Below are 24,692 nucleotides of genomic sequence, written 5' to 3' on the forward strand. Positions count from 1 at the left end.
TGTCAGGAGGACTGTGGCAGAATAGGTGCGGGGGCACCTGTGAGCCCCATGTTGCTCTGTCTACTGTTTGTATGCCCAGTTCTGGGGGGGCTCTTGCCCCTCTGGGGGTGCCTGAGCCCCTCTCACTGCCCCTGTGTGTATGCTACTGTCTGAGAGTCCAATGCCCACCAGTAGGGGTTGGACCCCCACTCTCCATCACATGAGCTGGGTTTTGAGGGGGCAGGGCTTGCCCTTTTGAGAGGGTCTGAAGCTCCCTCCCTGCATCCATGTGAGCCAGGATCTGCGGAAATCCTTCCCTTTGAGCAGGGAGCTGAGAACAGGCATATTTCATTCATATCACAGGGTGGCTCTAAAGCACTCAGGAGCTGGAAGGGAAAACCTGCTCAGATGAATGGAGTAGTTCACAAGTCTCAGAGCTATTGTTTCAGGTTGTAGTAATCTCCAAGGGGTGTTCTCATTCAACTGAGAACATCACATTCAGGTGAATGAGCCAGTTCACACCTTTCAGAGCTTCCTATGCTGCAGATGCCTGTTTAGAGGAGCCTTATGTCTGTGTTGTGCCTCTATCCTTCCTATGTAAAGGAAGACACTTTAAAATACCCTGAAATCCGCATGCCGACATGGATTATCATGAAATTTTCTATGCCTCATGGGTGTGTAAGATAGGGTTAGTGACCCAAATGTGGCGTCAGTTGAGCCAGGAGTTCCAGAAACATAGGCCCCATAAAGAAGAGCTATTTTTCAAAAAGTTTCTGGGTGGATTTTTTTTGCACAGCACTAGAGAGAAAACTATTATATTGCTGTGACGCAGGTCAAAATGGTCTCAGTTGGCCAGTTTTTACACACGGTAGTGCATGGCACCCACTAAGTCTTTGAGGGACCCAAACAGTGAATGGTGTATAAGAGAACGTACACTTCTTCACTTGCATAGATTTATTGTGGTTACAGTACACGTGCACCAGAAAAGGAAAAACCCATGAGAGGGTTTCTATGCAACCATTTTATACTTGCCTGGGTAACTCAAGAGACTGTGCCAACATCGTTGCCCCTGGTGAGCACCCCACCAATGACAGTTCTAGTCCAAACCTTTGTACACCTGGGCAATATAAAGATTTAATAACCTTTTTTTCCCCTTTAATGGTATTGGATGGAACCCTGTGGGTGGGAGTCGATGGGCTGTAAAAGGTGAGCAGCGTGTACATTTCAGGTTTCAGAGTAACAGCCGTGTTAGTCTGTATTCACAAAAAGAAAAGGAGTACTTGTGGCACCTTCATCATCCAATGAAGTGAGCTGTAGCTCATGAAAGCTTATGCTCCGATAAATTGGTTAGTCTCTAAGGTTCCACAAGTCCTCCTTTTCTTTTTGTACATTTCAGAAACTGTAGACTAGTCAGAGTAAAGGTGTGTGTGTTAACAGGGCACACTGGGGCACTTCTGAAAGAGGGCAGAGTTAGGTTACATAGGCAACCCAACTGTGCATGTCCTGGTTTTCAGAAGTCTGTTGTTTTGCTCAACTTAGTGTTCTGCCAGGGGATGACATATCACCAAGCAACCTTGACTCTGTGTTAACATAGTTTTTTGCCATGGAATATGCTTAAATCCCAGTAAGGTTTTTAAGTGCTTTGCTGAATAGTAATAGACTTAAGTACATGCTTAATGATAAGCGCATCTTTAACTAGTTTGTTGAACTGGGGCCTTACTTTCTAAAAACTGAAGCCTATGCAGAAACAGCAAAAAATTTTGCTTCTAGTTTTGATGAAAGGTTCTTGGATCTAAAAACATTTGCATAAAGCCTTCCTGGTTTCATTTTCATGTTTGAGTGCCAAACCAGCTGAGTTTCGTGCTTGCGCTGCAGTGGTTATATGTCTGTCCCAATGTCTACTTTGAAGCTCTCCCATATTTGGTGAAAATTGTAATTAAGGTATTGTCTTTACAACAGTTAAAATCAGCACATTAAATGAATTTGTTGTGCAGATTTTAGCGCAGTCTAAAGAGTTTCCTCAGAATAGCCCTCAGGCTAATCCTGAGCAAAATGATTTTAAGGAGAAAAAACACACAAACAAACCAACAAAAATAACCTTTATACAAAATCACACTTAAGAAGAAAAATCACTTTCAAGTGGTTCAAGTAGTTACTTTTTTTTATTTGCACAGAATGAAATCATTTAATAGCAGTGGAGGAAAAGGCTGTACAATTAATATTTATAAAGGTAATCTTTGAAGTAAAGCAATAGTATAACATACTAAGCAACTTACCTCATTCTTTGATCATCAGGGGGAGTCATTTCCAGATCATGGGTAGGGCCATTCAAACCAATGACATGTAAAGAAATGCTTGGATTTTCCATTCCAGCCTGGAAATTAAAAATGACAATAAATAACACCTTACATTTATAGATATAACCTTTTATCTGAAGAGATCCTAAAATGCTTTGTAATCATAATATACACAAAAATATCTTATCTTATGAAGTGCAACCACCCCTGGGCTGGAAAGCAGAAACTGTTTAACAATGCACAGAAAAAGCATACAACAGTTTTGAGCAGGCATTGAAGTGTGAGGAACTTAGGATGGTCGGATGTAATGGCCCACATTGAAATTTGGCTAGAACGTTGACAATAACATCTACCACATTTGTGAAAAATGTCATGGTATTTTTAGTAACAAGGGTCAGGATCTCAGTTTGATGCCCTATCTGAAAATGGCAGGGTAGCCTTTAGCCCCATGTTGGACATTGGTTAAACACTGGCTTATGTGAAAGAGCGCCTCCTGCTGAATCATCAGCACCACTTCCTGCAGCATCTATGTATTCTCTCGATGTCTCCTATCTTCAGGAGTAGCTGGGTTTGACTTGGCTTAGCATGTGAGATCTGAGGGGACCACCACACAAAGTGAGATGTCTACAGGAAGCAGCTGTGCAGTACAGTACAACAACATACTATACTGCAGCAGAAAGTAATAATAATATTCCACACTGGCTTGAGATTTGCACCAAATGCTGTTCACCTGCAGTGACAATCTTCTGTAGGGCTCTGCAAAGCAATGCAGGATTGGCCCTTTTCATCCCTAATTCATTTTGTCTCCCTAAAGCTAAGGTGTGGTGTGTTTCAGAAGCCTGACTATCTGTCCTGTCTATTATCCCATCTTGAATTTTACAGGAAAGTCTGAGTACTAAATTTTCCTGATTGCCCTTTTGATGTAAAGGCACAAAACCAACAAATATCATAATTTTGTTTGCAACTTCTCAGATGTAGTCATGCCCCATCTAGCATCAAAATACAACTGATTTTGTCCAGGTACAAGAGGGAGAAAGAGTTTAGACTTTATTTTTTCTTTTTACACTTTTGAATGACTATTAGCAGTGTCAGAAAAATGTACTTTTACAAAGGCAGCAAAAGAATAGTGAAGACCACAGTTTAACAGTTCAATGGGGAATGAATGATCTTTTCTCTGTTCATTGCACTGCTTATGAATATGTTCTATTATACATTACCATATCAGAGTCAGCTGGAAACAAAACCATGAAAAATTCAAAACCTGTTGACTGTTTGTTTATATTTTCCCTTACCTTTGGATAATGATATGTTTTAACAGTAGGGTAAAGGCTGCCAGTGTAGACTGGAATTTCCATAGTAGAGACTCTGGAGTCATTTATTGTTGCATATGCTAACCTGGTGCCATCAGGAGACCACCAATGTGCTATATGAGTCTTCAAGATCTCCTCTAATTTAAAAAGAAAAAAGCACCTATTAGACATGAAACCAAACAGCATAGAGCTAAAGATCCTACTCTAATCATAGCACATGGAGGATGCAACAGGAAAATCAGTAAAAAATGCTCGGTAAATTATGCGATATCACTAATGAACACAACTGATAATAAATATTCTCAACATATAGGTTACTAGGCATAAATACTGCTCAAGAAACATCAGGTTGCTTAAATTATCAGGCACATATGCCCATGACACCATAAAAGGCACTGCTGTCGCTGTGTTAGGTATATGGTACACAGATATGTGAACGTACATATTAAGTACGTACTGTACATAATGTCATGTATAAGTATATTGACAGTTTGGGCCTATAGCTAATTGCTGGCAACAAAAAGGATGATATTTCATAGCTGTTATGGACTACTGAAAATGCTTCTGAGATTGAGATTTTATTCTCTTTAAGGAGGTATTGGTGGTCTTAAATTGCTATAGCACTGAAACATAGATACAAGCACATGTCAAGGACTGAAATTTTTATCTTTCTAATTACTGCTCCCAGGTTTGGAAAAGTTTGCTGGTCTGAAGAGGGCAGGTAACACTGGCACATCATATGCTACTGACATACTAAAAGCATGTCATTCTGATTACCATCTTGCATTTTATTACCACTTCATTTCTGACAATTTTTTCAAACCAGTATTTTATAAACTGCTGGAGTCAGGAATTAATGCTTCACAGCACTGAATGCTGAGACTCCAGACTTTCAGGTGGCATATATATATATATATATATATATATATATATATATATATATATATATATATATATATATATATATATATATATATATATATATATATATTATTGCAGTAGTATCTACTGGTTGTTCAGACATGAGTCACAAAAATTATGTCCTAATTCAAGTGCGTGTGCGTGTGTGTGTTTGGTGGGAAATCAAAATGGTAATCAGAAAGACAGTGTCTTGCAACATGCCAGGCCCAGAACCACCTCTAATGCTTACCTAATATGAATTCCAAGAACCTGTAGTAGTAGCCAGGGCTTGTCTGCCTACATAGCTGTGCCTTTTAGGGCTGAATTCTCTAGAAGCTTTTGCTCTACAGAATCTGTGATTCTTAGTCTCACATCAAAAGAACAAAACCTATCTTCCTATACAGTAATCTGTACAGGACATGCAATCCCTTCTGCTGTGCTTTAGTCAGGATCATTCATATGATATTAAACCTCTTAAAGAAAATAGATTATTACCTTTCACAAAACTAGAACTTTAGGAAGTCAAGTTAGTGTCTTCCAAATGCCAATAAATAGAGAAGTTTAGGACTTAAAGAGTGATTTCTACAGCTTTTGTATGCATCTAAAAGCTGAAAGCCTCTTTGCAGACAGGATTAGAGAGAGTGTTGGAAACTAGAAGTTATGAAGAAGAGTGAAAACATTCAGAGCTTTGGTCATACAGGGTTTTGGTCCACTGGATCCATGCACCACACCACTCCAAAGAGATCCTCTGGTCTGACCAGAATATGACCTTCCTCTGTTGTGCATAGGGATGGGTTTACAGAGTCCCCATATGCCAGATCGGCACTGTTGTCACTACACACAGACACACATAACTTTTAAGTGTTTTTTTGGGCTTTTCACAGTATGACACTGACAGACCAGCCAACCTGTGTATGATCCATTGGTCTGTGTTTACCTATATCTTGTTAAAAGTTTAACAGTGTAACCAGATTAGCTTGTGGATGCTAATTCCCTGCCACGTCTTAATTTCCTTACATCATATATGTGGATGGGTCAGTTAATCTTAAAATCAAAGATGTGAGACAGTACTCCAACACATTATTAAGGATCTACAACCTATCCTGAAGGATGACCCAACACTCTCACAAATATTGGGAGACAGGCCAGTCCTTGCCTACAGACAGCCCACCAACCTGAAGCAAATACTAACCAACAACCACATACCACACAACAGAACCACTAACCCAGGAACCTATCCTTGCAACAAAGCCCGTTGCCAACTGTGCCCACATATCTATTCAGGGGACACCATCACAGGGCCTAATAACATCAGCCACACTATCAGAGGCTCGTTCACCTGCACATCCACCAATGTGATATATGCCATCATGTGCCAGCAATGCCCCTCTGCCATGTACATTGGTCAAACTGGACAGTCTCTACATAAAAGAATAAATGGACACAAATCAGATGTCAAGAATTATAACATTCATAAACCAGTCGGAGAACACTTCAATCTCTCTGGTCACGCAATTACAGACATGAAGGTCGCTATCTTAAAACAAAAAAACTTCAAATCCAGACTCCAGCAAGAAACTGCTGAATTGGAATTCATTTGCAAATTGGATTCTATTAATTTAGGCTTAAATAGAGACTGGGAGTGGCTAAGTCATTATGCAAGGTAGCGTATTTCCCCTTGTTTTTTCCTACCCTTCCCCCCCCCCCGACGTTCTGGTTAAACTTGGATTTATGCTGGAAATGGCCCACCTTGATTATCATACATATTGTAAGGAGAGTGGTCAGTTTGGATGAGCTATTACCAGCAGGAGAGTGAGTTTGTGTGTTTTGGGTGGGGGTGGGGGGTGAGAAAACCTGGATTTGTGCTGGAAATGGCCCACCTTGATTATCATGCACATTGTAGGGAGAGTGGTCACTTTGGATGAACTATTACCAGCAGGAGAGTGAGTTTGTGTGTGCGGGGGCAGAGGGTGAGAAAACCTGGATTTATGCTGGAAATGGCCCAACTTGATTATCATACACATTGTAAGGAGAGTGATCACTTTAGATAAGCTATTACCAGCAGGAGAGTGGGGTGGGAGGAGGTATTGTTTCATGGTCTCTGTGTATATAATGTCTTCTGCAGTTTCCACAGTATGCATCCGATGAAGTGAGCTGTAGCTCACGAAAGCTTATGCTCAAATAAATTGGTTAGTCTCTAAGGTGCCACAAGTACTCCTTTTCTTTTTGTGAATACAGACTAACACGGCCGTTACTCTGAAAAGTATAATTGGATTACCTGTGTATGCATCGTAACTAGAATGTTAACTTCAAAGTGATGAGATAATGTGTGCTCTACAAAGAAGAATCCTCAGTCACACGCTGTGCTCAAAACACTTAACAGCCCACTTCACTATAAAGTTGAAATCTTGGGCCTGATCCTTTCATCTCAGGTCTGCTTAAATTTTAACAGGGAAAGTCTAAACCATAGTACCAGATCACCAAGTAGTTACCTGGATTACCCTGGAATTCTCATGAAAAGATTCTATCAGACTCTACATCTAAACTGCATTTTGATTCAGACCTTTTGGGATGATTCCAGAGTGACTTTTGCAAACCAGTAGCTATAACATCACTGCTCTGATACTGAACTATGGACTCTGAAAATCACTTGAATGTATATGATCCTTTAACTCTTCGATCACCTTTAGGTTTTAGTTATGAAAGGATTGGCATCAGTGCAGTTATTGGGTAAGATCTGAGACTCATATTGACCTAGGGTGAGTGTCTGATCCTTTGGGATTGGCAGAACTATAAGTATAGTGAATAGAGTTTTCAGTAACCTCTCATTATATTAGACTTGGTTGTCTAGAGGGGAGCCAAGGGCTGGGTTGCCTACAGGAGACTGTGTTTGGCTTCTTGTTAACCAGTGTGGTACTATTCTTTTGTTACTGGCTCGGTGAATCTAATTATAAATAAACCACCAGTTTGAGGGATTGTCTGCCCTATTTCTTGCAGTGTGCCCTGAGTGTGGCATTCTCCATGTGACCTGTCAAGGTTCCTTCCCCACTCTGAACTCTAGGGTACAGATATGGGGCCTGCATGAAAGACCCCCCCCAAGCTTATTCTTACCAGCTTAGGTTAAAAACTTCCCCAAGGTACAAACTTTGCCTTGTCCTTGAACAGTATGCTGCCACCACCAAGCGTTTTAAACAAAGAACAGGGAAAGAGACCACATGGAGACATCTTCCCCCAAAATATCCCCCCAAGCCCTACACCCCCTTTCCTGGGGAAGGTTTGATAATAATCCTCACCAATCTGTACAGGTGAACACAGACCCAAACCCTTGGATCTTAAGAACAATGAAAAATCAATCAGGTTCTTAAAAGAAGAATTTTAATTAAAGAAAAGGTAAAAGAATCACCTCTGTAAAATCAGGATGGTAAATACCTGACAGAGTAATCAGATTCAAAACATAGAGAATCCCTCTAGGCAAAACCTTAAGTTACAAAAAGACAGAAAACCAGCAATATACATTCCATACAGCACAACCTATTTTACCAGCCATTTAACAAAAGGAAATCTAACGGATTTCTAGCTAGATTACTTACTAACTTAACAGAAGTTCTGAAGAGCATTCCTGATCTGTTCTTGGCAAAAGCATCACACAGACAGACAGACCCTTTGTTCCCCCCCGCCCCTCCTCCAGCTTTGAAAGTATCTTGTCTCCTCATTGGTCATTTTGGTCAGGAGCCAGGGAGGTTATCTTAGCTTCTTAACCCTTTACAGGTGAAAAGGTTTTGCCTGTGGCCAAGAGGGATTTTATAGTTCTGTATACAGAAAGGTGGTTACCCTTCCCTTTATATTTATGACATGGCCCATGCAGGTACCCGCTCACAAATGGGGGTGTATCGAGTGATCAAGGATTTATTCTTTTCAAACTAACTGAGAGAGAGATTGTCACAGAATGCTGTTTATTGTTCTATGGGGAAAGAATTTAGACATGTTACCTAGAGTAATTACTATGCGTAAACTGTCTTTATAACTTTTAAAATATTTTTTCATGTATATATTATTGAAAGACCTTGGTTGTCTCATCCTAGTCCCTAAATGCTCAAATAAAACAAGAAATAATAACAAAATCCCACTACATAATTTGGCAAACGGATCAAGAGAACCTTTTTTGAACAGATGATAATCATGCAGCCTTGGGGTAGATAACTGTTATTCATCTTACCCAAACATTCTCAGGCTATTTTCATCAAGAGTCAAATCTCACTCCCTTGAGTTCAGTGGGCTTTTGTCTAAGTCAATGAGTAGGTCTGGGCCCATTCTTTTCACCTTCTTTCAAATCATTTGTCAGATTGGAATGTCTAAGGGACAGGGACATTATTTCTTGTTTGATATCTTAAGGCAACATTTTCAATTTTAATACAACGAAATTAATAACACTATACAAAGCTACATACAGCAGTCATTCTTACAACTTTTTAGCTTGCCTGTGGTAGCTAGATACATTAGGACAGTATTGGCAATATTCCTTTATGTTTAAGGATAATATTTGCCTAAGTATAGGGGACGTTGCAAACACTGAGATTGTGGTTGCTGTCCAGTTATACAAGGCAGCATTGAAAAGGTTTTGATGGCAACCAATGTAAATAATTACTACTTCTACTAATAATAATCATAACTTAATGACAACCCAAGACCTTCCCAGTACAAGCTTGGGAGGGTGAATGAGAAATATGAAATATTACAAACAGCAGAATAGATCTACTTGGCAAAATGTTGTTGGAATATTTTCATTGTATTGTCCTATTAAAATACGGCTTTTGGCTTTTTATGTTAGCAGCTCATTAAAGACATAATTGAGCATTAGAAGGAAAGGGGTAAAAAGGATTGCAGACAAATCTTTGACATTTTCACATTAATTAGGAATGACTTTATTCAGCAAACATTTTCTCCAAGCTCTCAGGCTTAATGAAGCAGTTCAGCTGAAGGTCACATGCCAAGTGAGGTTTTAGTGGCCATTTTGTAGGCCTCTGTTGCTGAGATTTAATTGCGTGAACCTTTGCCTTGAAACAATGCCAGGATCTTGCCATTATTCGAAAGAGCAATTAGCTTTAGCAAAGCAGAGAACGTATTTATGAATACAAAGTAAGTATCAGAGAGTGGGGGCCTCTTTATTCTTCGTATTCATAATCACCTCATGAACATAAGGAACGGTTACTAACCTTACAGCAACCGTGCATCTTCAAGATGTTGTAAACATCGACCCCACTGTACAGCAACATGGGATCAGCACCTTTGGCTAGCAGTGTCCACTGGAGCTGGGCATGCACTCTCTGCCTCCTCATGTGTCCATGTGAAAACATAAAGGGCAGGGCTCCTGTGACCCTCCCTCGGCTCTCTCACAGCTTGAAGCCCATGGTATCTGAAATCACTGGAGGGTAAGTAATGGGATCCACATTGACTACAGCATCTGGAAGAACAACGGTTACTGTAGGGTAAGAAATCTTTCTTCACGTGTGTGTCAGTGTGGAACCCACTGTCGGTGAATGGCAAGCAGTATCCCCTCAGGACGGTGGGAACGAAGAGTTTCAGCGTACCAGTGAAACAGCGGTTGCAGTATTGCTCTCCTGAATGTGGCGTCTGACCTGGTGCCTAAGTTCAAGGTGCAGTGCTTGACAAAAGTCAGTAGGTTACTCCATAGTGCTGCCTTGCAACTTTCCAATACTGACACATTCCTGAACCAGACAGAGGATACTGCTTTTGCTCTAGTGAAATGAGCCTTGATGTTTGGGGGGAGAGGTGCATCAGCCAGTTTCCTTTGTAATGAGACAGCTTAATATTTAGAACATTCTGTCCTATGGATAGAAATAGAATGACTTAACCTGTCAACTTAATAAGTCCTGGATACATCTAATGTGTGTAATTTCTTTTCTCATGGTGCCGAGTGTGGCTTTGGGAAGAAGATAGACAAGTTGACTGGTTTAGATTAAATTTTGAGACCCCCTTAGGAATGAACTTCAGGTGAGCTCTCAGCATCACCCTGTCCCTATTGGAACATCATATAGAGAGGTTTGGCCACAAGTGCCCGGAGCTCGCTCACTCTTCTGGCTGAATTGATAGTCACCAGGAAAACAGTCTTCTGAGTAATGTAATGCATGGAGCTGTCTAAGACAGGTTCAAAGGGAGAGTCCATGAGCCTCAGAAGGACTATACTGAAGTCTTAGGCAGGGGTAGTTCCCAGTGTGAGAAACTTTTGATAATGTTGGGTAAGAAAAGATCATATACAACTGCACAGGCAGATGGCAAACCAAAATTGCCACCAGATGCACCTTATTCAAGCTGAACAAAAGGCTGGCCTGCTTTAAGAGTAATATATAGTCCAGGGTCTTTGATGTTGGGGTTTGTAAAAGGTACTAACTGTGCAGGGCTGCTCATATCGAGAACCTCTTCCATTTAGAGTACATTTTCCTGGTAGATGTTTTCCTGATCCGTACCAGGATTTTCTGGAGCTGCAGGGAGCAGCACGTGTCCATCATACTCAGCCAGCCAATGGGCAGGCCATCAATCAGGTACAGTCACTTTGGGTCTGGCTGGAGCGTCTGGCCATGGTGCTGTGAGATCTTGGTGGTCTGGAAGCCATCTATGAGAGGTCAGTCAGCCCAAACTGCCTCAACCAGTATGGAGCTACGAGAATGATCATGTTTCAGAGTAGCAACCATGTTAGTCTATATCCGCAAAAAGAAAAGGAGTACTTGAGGCACCTTAGAGACTAAGAAATTTATTTGAGCATAAGCTTTCATGCATCCGATGAAGTGAGCTGTAGCTCATGAAAGCTTATTGTCAAATAAATTTGTTAGTCTCTAAGGTGCCACAAGTACTCCTTTTCTTTTTGAGAATGATCATGGCTTTGTCTCTATTGATCTTGGAAATCATCCTGAGAATCAGGGGAATTGGTGGAAAGGCACAGAACATCTGTTCCACTGGTCTTGAGCTCTCAGGCCCCCTCTGAAGCAAAAGTTCTGAGAATTGCTCTTTTCCTTGTTGGCGAACAAGTCTATTATAAGAGATTCCCAAAGATGGATTATTGCTCCTATGATGGAGCTCTGCAGGGACCATTCAGGATTAGTTATGGATTAGCTCCTCAGGGTGTCTGCTAGGCTGTTGCTAACTCCTGGGAGATGAAGGTCATCAGGGATACCCTGTTCTGCTGGCACCAGATCCTGAATTTGATGGCTTACAAGCAGAATGGCAAGGAGCAGGCACCCTTTGTTTGTTTATGTAGTGCACAGCTCTCATGTTGTATGTAAAGACTTGTATTATTGGGGTTTCAAGGACAGGTAGGAATGCCATACAGGTGCCCTGAGCTCCAAAACTTTCATAAACTGTCTCATGTTGTCCAGAGACCAAGTTCCTGGAATTTATAGGTGATCCAAATGAGCTCCGCAACCTAGCTCTACTGCATCCATGATCAGTTTCTTTGCTGAGGATGGGAATGAAAAGGGCACTCCTGATATCTTATCAGGGAATAGGTTGGCCTGAGTAAGAGCTGAAATTGTGGGACAAATTATTCCTTTTCTCGCATGAGTGCACTGGAAGGAGAAAGCTCATAGGGAGCGCCTGTCCTTTGTCCATCCATGCAGAATGTGATCATCATCATTTCACTCTAGGTGCTGGCTGGCACTGTCTGCAGCATTTGGGTTAAGCATCTATCCATCACTCCACCCTTAGAGCTGTCCTAAAAAGCATTGTTGGCGACATTTTTCTCTATCTTTCCAGTTATCAATTTTATATTTCGTCTTTTTCTTCTTTATTCCCTCCTGCCCCCCGATTCCCTCCATCCTAGTCATTTAAAAAAATGAATTGAAAAAGAAAAAAAATGGAAAAAATCAAAACAGACAATAGAAGGACAAACCAAAAAGTGAAAAAAGATAAACAGAAAAATACATAGAAAAAAACCTAAAAATTCTAATCAATCAATCGATCGATCCATCAATCCAACCCTCTTTCTCTCCCTCCCTCCCCCCGGGCCAATAATAATAATTAAAAAAAACCCCACAGGTCAGCTTTGAACCCTGGAAAATGAAAGTAATTCCAAAATTTTGACATTTTTCATACAGTTGTGTTTACAGTTTTTGACCAGCTCTAAACACTAACATCAGTTCATGTTTGTTGTATTTTGAAAGAGCCAACATCCTGGGCCACTGCTGTGCTGAGAGTACTTACAGGTCTCCATGCTATCTGCAGACAGCTTAACACAGTACGGGGCTAAACATCCTAGCTTCAGATGATGCAGGTGATGTGCGGGGAAGATATTTCCCTAAGCAGCCATTCCGCCTTTGCTGCTTATCTTCCATAACTCCTGCAACGGAGCTGGAGTGACTAGTTATGCAGGAAGGGACCGATATACATCAGCTTTCAGGGGGGCAGGACCACATGGAAGGAGTTCCAACCATGGTCGCCCTCACTCTATACCCACATTTCAATTTGTACCACTGCATATGGAGCGGAGCATTGCACTGAATGCAGCTGTCCTGCAGGTACTTACAAAGCCCTTCTTCAGGATAATGCAAATCAATGCATGATTGCCCCCAAGGTCTTTTCTATCCTTAATTTCTATGATTGTTATCAGCATGCCCAGCAGGGAAGGTTGCGAGGAATAAAGAAGCCAAGAGTTTCTCTCTTTTTTTTAGATGTAATAACTAAAGTATAGACTCATTCATGTCTGTGGCAGACAAGAAAGCTTCTAAAGATTTAAATTTGGAGTATGCTGTGATGAACTCTATTAAGCTGTATGGGCCAGATCTTCAGGTGGTATAAACTGATACACCATCATTACCTAACTACCCCAATTCACACCAGCCATCCCTGGAAATGGCTCAGCAGTCAGGGTTATGTTTTTTACTGCAACTACACAAGCAGAAGCCTTTTGCATCTCAAAAGGTGAGAAGCAACCTCTAAGGAGGGTGAAATGGATTGAAGGAGTTTTTATTTATCGCCTCCTCACCCCCCAAGAAATCCTTATCTTTCACATGATTACTCTGTTCATGCACCAAAGCTCATGTCCTCTCTCTTTCAGTAGGAAATCAAAACAAGGACCAAGAAAGCCATGACCACAGGTGATAATATAGACAGAAAGTAAATACTTTGATTCTTTTTCTTCACACACTTTGCTGTCAATAGAACAAATTAATCTCAGTATATATTAATTTTCCCATAAGAAGTTATGCAAAATGTTCTCAGTCTAAGATACTTTCCTTTTCTTCTGTTGTTACTTTGATTGCTAATGTGTTAAACCCAGTAAGAGTGACAGCTGATCAAGGAAAATCAGCAATTTTATTTATGGAGTATATTGCAGATGGTGCACTGAAAACACTGTATTGTTTTATTAAAATTGTGAATAAAAAGGAAGTTTAAACAAAAGGAAATTAAAGTCTCAGAAAGGCCACATCTTATATTAGGAGAGAAAACTCAAAGAATTTGTCAGTAAGAACCATCAAAAGAAGATAAGAGGAAGAGCGATCAGAGAAAGGGAAGAGGGTCTGCAAAGGGAGAAAACAAAGAGTTCTGAGATAAGGGAAACCACTGGGGTCTTCACTGAAATAACAAACCCATACAAATGCTTATTTGACAGGTGCCATCTTTTTAAAAATCAATTATTAGATCATCTCAAATCACCCACCACACATCCAACTAGATTACCATTTTACAGTCTTAAAGCAGGCTGTTTTACTCTGTTAGGGAAAATGCATTGTTCAGATAGGCCTTCAGTGAGACATATTGTGCTGACTGTTTCCAAAGATCACAGTGTCATATTCCTGCCATGCTCACTTAGATTTTTCTCTCAGTTACTTTGGTGTAATCCCAGAATAACACCGACTCCATAATTTTATGTGCCCTACTGTGCGCACAAAATGGTCAAGGTAATACATATTACATAGGTAGTGCCTGACTCAGCCAGTCTACGGTATTTCTATACCACTGTAAACGTTGATCTCACTTATAGTCATGTAGCACCACTAACTTTGGCGGACATAACCCTGATTTACACTGGCATGATATCAGAATCAAGCATTATGCTGCAGTAACTTTAAAAAAATGCAATCCCCAAGGAATGGTGAATGTATTATAGGAAAGCAAAGACAGAATCTTCCCAGATTATCATAGAATCATAGAATATCAGGGTTAAAAGGGACCTCAGGAGGTCATCTAGTCCAACCCCCTGCTCAAAGCAGGACCAATCCCCAACTAAATCATCCCAGCCAGGGCTTTGTCAAGCCTGACCTTAAAAACCTCTAAGGAAGGAGATTCCACCACCTCCCTAGGTAACGCATTTCAGTGCTTCACTATCCTCCTAGTGAAAAAGTTTTTCTTAATATCCAACCTAAACCTCCCCCACTGCAACTTGAGACCATTACTCCTCGTTCTGTCATCTGCTACCACTGAGAACAGTCTAGATCTATCCTCTTTGGAACCCCCTTTCAGGTAGTTGAAAGCAGTTATCAAATCCCCCCTCATTCTTCTTCCACAGACTAAATAATCCCATTTCCCTCAGCCTCTCCTCATAAGTCATGTGCTCCAGCCACCTAATCATTTTTGTTGCCCTCCACTGGACTCTTTCAAATTTTTCTACATCCTTCTTGTAGTGTGGGATCCAAAACTGGACACAGTACTCCAGATGAGGCCTCACCAATGCCGAATAGAGGGGAACAATCATGTCCCTCGCTCCGCTGGCAATGCTCCTACTTATCATCATTAACAGTATTATCATATTGTCTCAGAGCCCTAGTCATAGACCAGGATCCCATTGTGCTAGGGTTCCATCCAGTCCTATGAATCTTGTGTGCAGAGCCCAACCTCCAAAAAGGCATTCTCCCACTCTTCCAAGCAGCCCTTCCCTTGAACATCTGTGCAAAGTGAGGGGGAGGCAGAGCTGCACTACTGACAACCAGGTCGTGCCCCAGACCCCTTCCCAAACACATACATTCTAAAGAACCTGAAAAATAAACACCAAACAAAAGGACACCATGTTCATTTTGAAAAATTCCATAAGCATTCATAATTTCTGTAGTGTCCTTGGTGTAGTGTCCACGGCCTGCGGAGTTATTTGCTGTAGCCAGCCAAGCTCCCTGCTCCCCCCCACGAGTTATTTCCTATGGCCACCAAGCTCCTCTCACCCGCCGCCCCCCCCCGACCGCGTCCCCACACCTCTGCCTATCTCCAGGTGCTTCCCACCACCAAACAGGTGTTTGGTGGCACTATGCGCTTTCCAGGAGAGGGGGGGGAGGAGCAGGGAGCCGCGTGCTCAGGGGAAGAGGCGGAGAAGAGGTGGGGCAGGGGCAGGGATTTGGGGAAGGGGTTGGAATAGGGGCAGAGAGGGGGTGGAGTTGGGGTGGGGACTTTGGGGAAGGGATTGGAATGGGGACAGGGAAGGGGCGGGAAGAGGCGGGGCAAGGGTGGGGCCTCATGGAAGGGGTGGAGTGGGGGTGGGGCTGGGGGCAGCGTGCCGGGGGTGTCAGTGACGTGGTCCTTGGGCCAATGTACTAGTCCTCATGTGGCCCTCGTGGTGATTTGAGTTTGAGATCCCTGGTGTAGAGCGTGCTTTTCGAGCCAGGCAGTTTTAAACAACAAAGGTCCCGGCTCTGAGGAACTCACAGCCAAGTGGCAGCAGTGTTATAGAGAGGCCATCCCTATGAGGCACAGAGCAGAACCAACAGCCTGTATTTAGGAAATGCCTGGATGTGAGTGGCAGGCCTAAGGATTTTAAAAGCCATAATCTCAGGGAAATGAGAACAGCTGGGTCACTGTGTATCCCCTCAAGCACAAGGAAGGAGTGGGCTGAAAATGGCATGTTAATCTCCTCTTAGTCGTGAAGTTTAATTATTTGGAACACATTGTTTTCCGCTCAGGCAGCCTTCCAGTCCCCGGCATCGACACACAACATTCTCATTAGTCTCTAGTATTCATCAAGAGAACTATGTGGACTCCCCCGTTTGAAAAGTGACAGGCAAAGAAGGGGTTTATTTATCAACCCAGCCAACATGTGTAGTGTGGAGCTGATCACCTAATGGTGTTTGTAGGTTAGCTATCATCCTGGTCTCCACTGCGCTGCCAAATCCTGCCCTGGCTGGAGCAGAATGTGAGCAGTGCTTCCTTTGGTACAGGGATCTTGCCAGCCAGGGCAGAGTTCTTCAGGGTGGACCAGCGGGATACATTTTGACTGCTGCTTTGAGAAGAAGCACAGTGTAGTCCTACCTGCAGCTGACTAGGGCTTATTGTTGTTCACAAGATAAGCATATGGCCTGTTTTTCATTGATACTGAGTGGAGGTTAATTTGAATGAGATTGTGGGTGCTCAGTACTTATCAGGATGGGGTAGCTGGGCCCGGGTGGGAAGCTAGACATGTTTCATAATCTGTAGACCATGCCCTCTTGGGGAACGCTGTGTGCAGACTGCCACGTTAGCTGGCCAGCTCTCTGCACGCTGGCAAGAGACTGTGCTTTGCTGCTTTAGCCACGATGAGCCATAGGCAAAGAAGCTGCTGATATTTTCTCCTTCCCCCCAGCAGAGGGCAGGATCTAGCCCATATTCTCCATAAAAAACCCACAAAGCACAAATTTCTTAATGACAGGTTTCAGAGTAGCAGCCGTGTTAGTCTGTATCTGCAAAAAGAAAAGGAGTACTTGTGGCACCGTAGAGACTAACAAATTTATTTGAGCATAAGCTTTTGTGAGTACAGCTCACTTCATCGGATGCGATGAAGTGAGTTGTAGCTCACGAAAGCTTATGCTCAAATAAATTTGTTAGTCTCTAAGGTGCCACAAGTACTAAATTTCTTGATGTATTTTAAGAAGGAATATCACCAAAACCACCAACCCCTGATATGCTGCTAGGTCTATCACAGAAATGACAGAGAGACTCAAGTTCTAAAGTGAAAGATTCATAGATTCCAAGGCCAGAAGGGACCACTGTGATCATTTAGTCTGACCTCCTGTGTAACACAGGGCATAGAATGTCCCCAACTAATTGCTAGAGTATAGTTTTCTGACATACTGGGGTCTAACTTAGCTGTTACCACTCAAGAAAGGGATCTTGGAGTCATTGTGGATGGTTTTCTGAAAACATCCACTCAATGTGCAGTGGCAGTCAAAAAAGGTAACAGAATGTTGGGAAACATTAGGAAAGGGACAGATAATAAGACAGAAAATATCATAATGCCTCTATATAAATCCACAATACACCCACATCTTGAATACTGCGCCCCATCTCAAAAAAGATATACTGAAATTGGAAAAGGTACAGAAAAGGGCAACAAAAATGATGAGGGGTATAGAACGGCTTCCATATGAGGAGAGATTAATAAGACTGGGACTTTTCAGCTTGGAAAAGAGACGACTAAAAGGGGATATGATAGAGGTCTATAAAATCACGACTGGTGTGGAGAAAGTAAATAAGGAAGTGTTATTTACTCCTTCTCATAACACAAGATAACTGATTGGCCATCTCAGCCACTCCATTATCTTGCCCCAGAACAATGTCAGGCCGAGAGGCCTATAATTACCCAGGTTGTCCCTTTTACTGTTTTTTAAAAGTTGGCACATTAGCTTTCTTCCAGTCTTCTGGAACTTCCCCAGTTCTCCAACACTTATTGAAAATCAACATTAATGGACCAGCAAGCTCCTCGTCCAGAAATTTAAAAACTCTTGGATGCAAGTTAACCGGACTTGCTGATTTAAAAATGCCTAATTTTAATAGCTTCTGTTTAACAACCTGCAGAGATACTAGTGGAATGGAAAGAGTGTTATCACCACAGGATGAGACTACAAGACTTGTCTTTTTCCCAGACACAGAACAGAAATATTTACTGAACACTTCTGCCTCTTCTGCATTGTTGTTGATAACAACAGGTTTTGGATGCACTTATTTTATTTAAGCAATTGGCAAACATCCTTGATTTCAGAACTTTTGGAGGGCTTAAACTGCTGATGGTACCCATTAAGGACCTAATTGTGCCCTCAGGTAAATCCTGCAACTCCCACTGGCGTACATATGGGAGGGAAGAACTGGGCTGTGGACGTTTTATTGACATGTAATTGTACTAACCAGGTAATCAGGGTGGGTCAAAAGCTCCCCCATCCCTGGAAACAAACACAAAAAAGAAAAAAGGGCCAGAAACACATTGTGCTACCCATGGTGAAGGCGTGGGGGGATGAACAGATTCTTCTCATTGGGGGGAGCGGCTGCAGATGCTCAGAGGGCTGAGGAGCCTTGAAATTCCACAGAGTTCAAAGTCAGGCCCCGCCCTACAGATCCGGGGGCTGTGAATCATGTCTGTGCCTCCACGCTGTCTTGGCTCACACAAGAACTGTACTGCCAATAGCCCCACTCCAGGAGACAAAGAGATCATGGAGGGGGGGATTTTTCTTCAAGGATTTCACTTGGAAACCAAACTTTTCTCTGTGGGGAGACGAATAATCCCACCTCTGCTGAGATCTGATTCTTCTTTCCAGTGCTGTTCTTATTTACTTAGCAGTCCACTCAGAGGTCCCTATCAGGATTGGGAATCTGATGTGTTAGGCCCTGTACTATCACATAGGAAGACATGGCCCTTCAGGCAGGTACAATTCTCTTTCTTTCCACTTTTGCTGTTTTCAGACAGGCCTTTTTTGGCTTTTTGTCCATGCCTTGCAGTGGAGGAGATCAGTCAGTTCACAGTCTCTAAACAGCCATAGCTGTTTGCTGTTAGATACATTCAGGCACGTGATGGATTCATGTCCACAGTGTTTCTCAGGATGGCACTCAATGCTGAGCAAGCTATCTTTTCCCCCGGTTTATATCCATCACTGTCGCTGTAAAATCTCTCTTGAATCACTGTTGCCAGATCAATGCATAGAAGATATTTTAGGAACAAGTGAGACTCTCATCTGCCAAGATACCTGGCGACAATCAAACAATGAATGAATTATGAAAGTAAGGATGTTAATTACAGATTTCATAATGAATTATTCTCATTTCTAACATCCATTCCAAAACAGCACGCGCACCTGGGAAACCCAGTTCAAAGCAGCAATCTGCTTGTGTATTGCTAATGCACAGTAAGAATGTAATTTCCCGTCACTTGGCATAAACATAAACCCTATGGCCTGTTGACAGTTCTCCATGAAAGCTTGTGAGATAGAGGTATTGAATATATAATAGCCTTTTGCTGGCAGAAATCCTCTGAGGATTTGCAATACTTCGCACAAGCACTCTTTATTGGTATAGTATTAGGCGTTCATTGCAAGGAGGTCATATCAAAAGTCAGGGGTGGCCAAACTTACTGACCATCGGAGCCGCATACGATAATCTTCAGAAGTTCAAGAACCACAAGACAGATTCAACCTGCCCCACAGGGCAGTGCTTCCCAGGGCGTGGGGCTAAAGCCCTGAGACTCTCCTCCCCAAAGGGCAGAAACCCCTAGCGCCACCACCCTGCCACATGGCAGGAGCCCCGAGCTGCCACTCAGGCTGGTAAGCTGAGAATTGGGGAAGCATGGGGGGCTTCATGAGCCACACTTTAACTGTAAAAGAGCCACATGCAGCTCTCGAGCCATGGTTTGGCCAGGCCTGTCGTAGTTTTCAGTTGTTAAGACTTAACTGAGACAGAAGTGATGTTTGCACATCTGACTGGAAGACAGTAGATCCCCTTACAGAGAAGTCTTTCTCCTTCCACATAACAGCTTTGCTGTGGCTGGAAATACAGTTTGCTTATCTGTGCAATGTAGGAAACAAATTGGGGCTTTCACAATGAACAGAGGTTTAGTCTACTCAAACTCACTATGAGTAGGTTTCACTGCCTCTTTCCCTTTAAATAAAAGGGTTATAGACTCTGCCTGGCTGACTTGTAGGCTTTAAGAACGAAAAACAATGCGGTGCAGAGCTTGACACAAGGGACCAGTGCCAATTGCAAGTGACATACGAGAAAGTTAGCAATCACAAAACCCCCTGAATTCGACGATCCAAAATTCATTAAAAGATTGCTGTGGGGCACTTGTGTTCCTGAAATATTGCATTCTCCCTTGAAGTTTCATAAGGAACAGGAAAGACAAGAAGGCTGAACAGCAGCAGGTTGCTATTACAGAACCTGACTCTACAGTCAATGGAACTTTTATTAGTACTCACACAAGGTGCCCTCTTTGAAGTCAAAACTACTTGGGTGAGTAACTTGTTACTCAATCTGCGTAGCACTCCTTCACCCAGGAAATCCTGTTCACTTCAAACAGGTTACCTGGTATAAGTGCTAAAATATGTCATTAACGGTTGCACCATTAGGTCCAAAGTTGTAAAATGGGAAATTGTTGCACATTAATAGACCTTGATACAGTCCTGAAGCCCTTACCTAGGCAAAACAGAATCCTATGAGCCAACACATGAAACCCTCACTCAGAGGTTATGCTGTCTTTACTCAAGCAAAACTCCCATTATCTTCAGCACTGAATAAGGATTCAGGCTCTGGTCAAATGAGAGTTTTATCTGAGTAAAGGCTATGGGCCTGATATGATCGAACAGAAGTGTAAATCAGGAGTAACTTTACTGAAGTCAAGGGAGTTATACTGGTGTAATATAGGAGTGAGATCAGGATTGAGTCCATAGCAGTATGCCAGAATAGCCATCTTTTTAAATAATAGCAAAATTTATTATTAAAATGCTATTTTTATACTGATGGCATGAAATAGTTAGGCTCTAGACTGGTGACACATTCTAAGTCCCTCTAAGAACAAAATCTCTATTTTCTAAAATTTCTAAAATTTTTGCCCAATCTCCAAAACCTGATATATTATCAAGATGAAAACTGTCATCACTATAGAGTAAGTCATTGCCAAAGGTGGAGAGAAAGAGAGTGAGAGAGAAATAACCAGAGTTATACACTATTGCAGCCATATCTGATGTTTGCCAACACATACTAGAGCCGATGAGTATGTACCCACTTCTGAGGAGGACAGTGTGACCCCAGTTCAGAAAAAGTCCTTAAGCAGATGCTGAAACCCATTCTTATCCAGAAAAACACATGCTTACTTTTTAAATTCAAAAATATATATTTTATTTACTCTGTTTAAAGTGCCCACTCAGTGAAATCCCTTCTGTACCTGCAACTTTGCTGCTCATATGAAAATGCTATACAATAGGAGGGCCAAGAGAACGGAGCAGAAAACGTGTACAGCCCCTCACAAAACAGTACATACTTGTGTGCATACATCTCTTCCATTTGGTGGACTTGGATGAAGCACAGTCATTCACAGGATTCATAAATGCTCTAAAGGATTGCATAGAAGTGCATCCCTGGAGTGGACATTTAAAAATCTCTTTACAATAACTAGGCAAACAAACAAAGAAACAACAACAAGGGAGACAGAGAATGAAAACAAAAGAACTGGGTTCCTAAGGCATAGAAGGCCCAGTTCTGCCACCCTCACAGAGTGAAGTAACTCCTCAGCATGAGGAAAAGTGACAAAGCGAGACCTTTACTTGCACAAACGTTTAGAAGAGGTAAGCTCTTTGGGGGAAGGACCATCTTTTTGTTCTGTGTTTGTACAGCACCTACCACAATGGGATTCTGATCCATGACTGGCGCTCCTACTTGCTACCACAATAAAAATAATAAAATAAAATATCTGATATTCTTCCATGGTAAAACAAGGCATTTCCTGTTTCCAGCAGGGTCGCAGCTGACTTCTGTACAGAAGGTCCATTCTTTTGAAAAATGCATAAACACACAATGAAGCTGGCTAGGAAGGAGGTGAGCTGAGACCTCCTGCTGACTGTATTGTTATCTCTTCCTACCTCTGTTCGTTTGTCTCATCCACCTAGTTCACCTTGTCTTAATTTTGACTGAGCTCTTTGGGGCAGGGACCATCCTTTTACAGTGTGACTTTATAGTGCTTAGCACAGCAGGGCTCTGCCCCTTGATTGTAGCTGTAGGTGCTACTGCTGTACAAACAATAATAACAATGAAGACCAACAGGGAAACTCTCAGTGAGGGGCCCAATGAATCCAAGGATGGAGCATATACCACAACTGATCTGTTGCAGACAGGCATGGCTCTGCCCACTAATTTTTGTAATGTGTTGCGCTGAAATGTTAATGAGCAAAGATTGTGCTGAGACCACTGTCTATCATTGTCATAAATATAAAGGGAAGGGTAAACCCCTTTGAAATCCCTCCTGGCCAGGGGAAAGCTCCTCTCACCTGTAAAGGGTTAAGAAGCTAAAGGTAACCTCGCTGGCACCTGACCAAAATGACCAATGAGGAGACAAGATACTTTTAAAAGCTGGGAGGAGGCAGAGAAACAAAGGGTCTGTGGGTCTGTCTATATTCTGTCTTTGCCGGGGATAGACCAGGAATGGAGTCTTAGAACTTTTAGTAAGTAATCTAGCTAGGTACGTGTTAGATTATGATTTCTTTAAATGGCTGAGAAAATAATTGTGCTGAATAGAATAACTATTTCTGTCTGTGTATCTTTTTTGTAACTTAAGGTTTTGCCTAGAGGGGTTCTCTATGTTTTGAATCTAATTACCCTCTAAGGTATCTACCATCCTGATTTTACAGGGGGGATTTCTTTATTTCCATTTACTTCTATTTTTATTAAAAGTCTTCTTGTAAGAAAACTGAATGCTTTTTCATTGTTCTCAGATCCAAGGGTTTGGGTCTGTGGTCACCTATGCAAATTGGTGAGGCTTTTTATCCAACATTTCCCAGGAAAGGGGGGGGTGCAAGTGTTGGGAGGATTGTTCATTGTTCTTAAGATCCAAGGGTCTGGGTCTGTAGTCACCTAGGCAAATTGGTGAGGCTTTTTACCAAACCTTGTCCAGGAAGTGGGGTGCAAGGTTTTGGGAAGTATTTTGGGGGGAAAGACGTGTCCAAACAGCTCTTCCCTAGTAACCCTTATTAGTTTGGTGGTGGTAGCGGCCAATCCAAGGACAAAGGGTGGAATATTTTGTACCTTGAGGAAGTTTTGACCTAAGCTGGTAAAGATAAGCTTAGGAGGTTTTTCATGCAGGTCCCCACATCTGTATCCTAGAGTTCAGAGTGGGGGAGGAACCTTGACAATCATGCTGACCAATACTGTCTCCTTGTGCTCTCCCGTCCATCTATCTGTATCCATCTCAGATCAGAAGCTTTCCAGGGCAGAGACCATCTTTATGTTCTGGGTTTGTACATCGCCTAGGCACAATGGGGTCCTGGCCCATGACTAGGACTCCTAGGCACTACTGCAAAAACAAATAATAAATAACAGCAATAACATTTAACTTGCTAACAAGTTAATCATTCATCTGCCTGTCTCACTGAGGTTTTATTAATGTTCCAAAGTGCTTGAGATGTTTGGATGAAAAGCATTATAAAAGCACGAATTATTACAGTTGCAACGCCCTGACTCCTGTGGATGCGAACCACTGTCATTTATCAGATGGAATCAGAACCGCTGACTCATGCACCCAGCCCCTAAGCTAATAGCTAAAGTTGATTCTCCTTTAATTTGTGTTGTTATTTTTGAAGCATTTGGATCTGAGTTCTACCTGCATTGCTGCCAACAGAGGAAAACAAAATATTGTGTGTACTTTAAGCAGAGTTAACATTTAAACTTTCCGGGATCACTATGATGATATTTTCACGACAACACTTTTCCCCTGGATAAGTTAGGACGCTGCAGGCTGACTAAATGCTCCCTTTAGCCAATACCTAACGGCTCGGGACAGTCCCTGGTATATACGCCCTGGGCTCCAGGGGAATACAGATCAGTATGTGTAAATGCGCATCAAAAATGGCTGCAATGATTTATCATTCTGATGTCTTCAAAAGGAATATTTCTCTCTCGCTCACTCTCACCCCTAGAGAGTGCCTGCTTTACTCTGTAGTTATAAATTCTGGTTATTTCACATCAGCATGAAAGGTGTGAGGTTTTATCTTGATCATGCATCACGCTTAGAAAATTTCAGCTGGAATATTGTAAAATGTGTTAAAAATAGAGACGAGCTTATGTGTGATCCACTGTATGAGACAGATTTTTATTATTTTCAATTTAAAGTAGCTAGAGACTTTTGTATGAAATACTCACTGAGAGTTTAATGTCCATTTACAAATGCATGCTCATTAGCTACAAAAAACTAACAATGTTGTATTGCCATAACCTCAGCCTCCTTGCTGACCAGAAGCCTGCAAATTGTATACCTGTGTATTATGTA

General features: G+C 42.0%; 1 protein-coding gene across 7 annotated transcripts in view; it reads right to left on the reverse strand.

Annotated features, from left to right (window-relative positions):
- The window catches only part of DPP6 (dipeptidyl peptidase like 6), an 807,813-nt gene that overhangs the window by 85,605 nt on the left and 697,516 nt on the right, over positions 1–24,692 (reverse strand). For all 7 annotated transcript variants that reach the window (XM_073334581.2, XM_073334585.2, XM_073334583.2 and 4 more), the window contains 2 exons: positions 3,569–3,723; positions 2,256–2,353 (listed from right to left, as the gene is read on the reverse strand). In XM_073334581.2, the coding sequence (XP_073190682.1) occupies positions 2,256–2,353; positions 3,569–3,723 (253 nt within the window). The remainder of the gene's footprint in view (positions 1–2,255; positions 2,354–3,568; positions 3,724–24,692) is intronic.

This window comes from Lepidochelys kempii, chromosome 2 (genome assembly GCF_965140285.1).
Source record: "Lepidochelys kempii isolate rLepKem1 chromosome 2, rLepKem1.hap1, whole genome shotgun sequence".
Classification (NCBI taxonomy): domain Eukaryota; kingdom Metazoa; phylum Chordata; order Testudines; family Cheloniidae; genus Lepidochelys; species Lepidochelys kempii.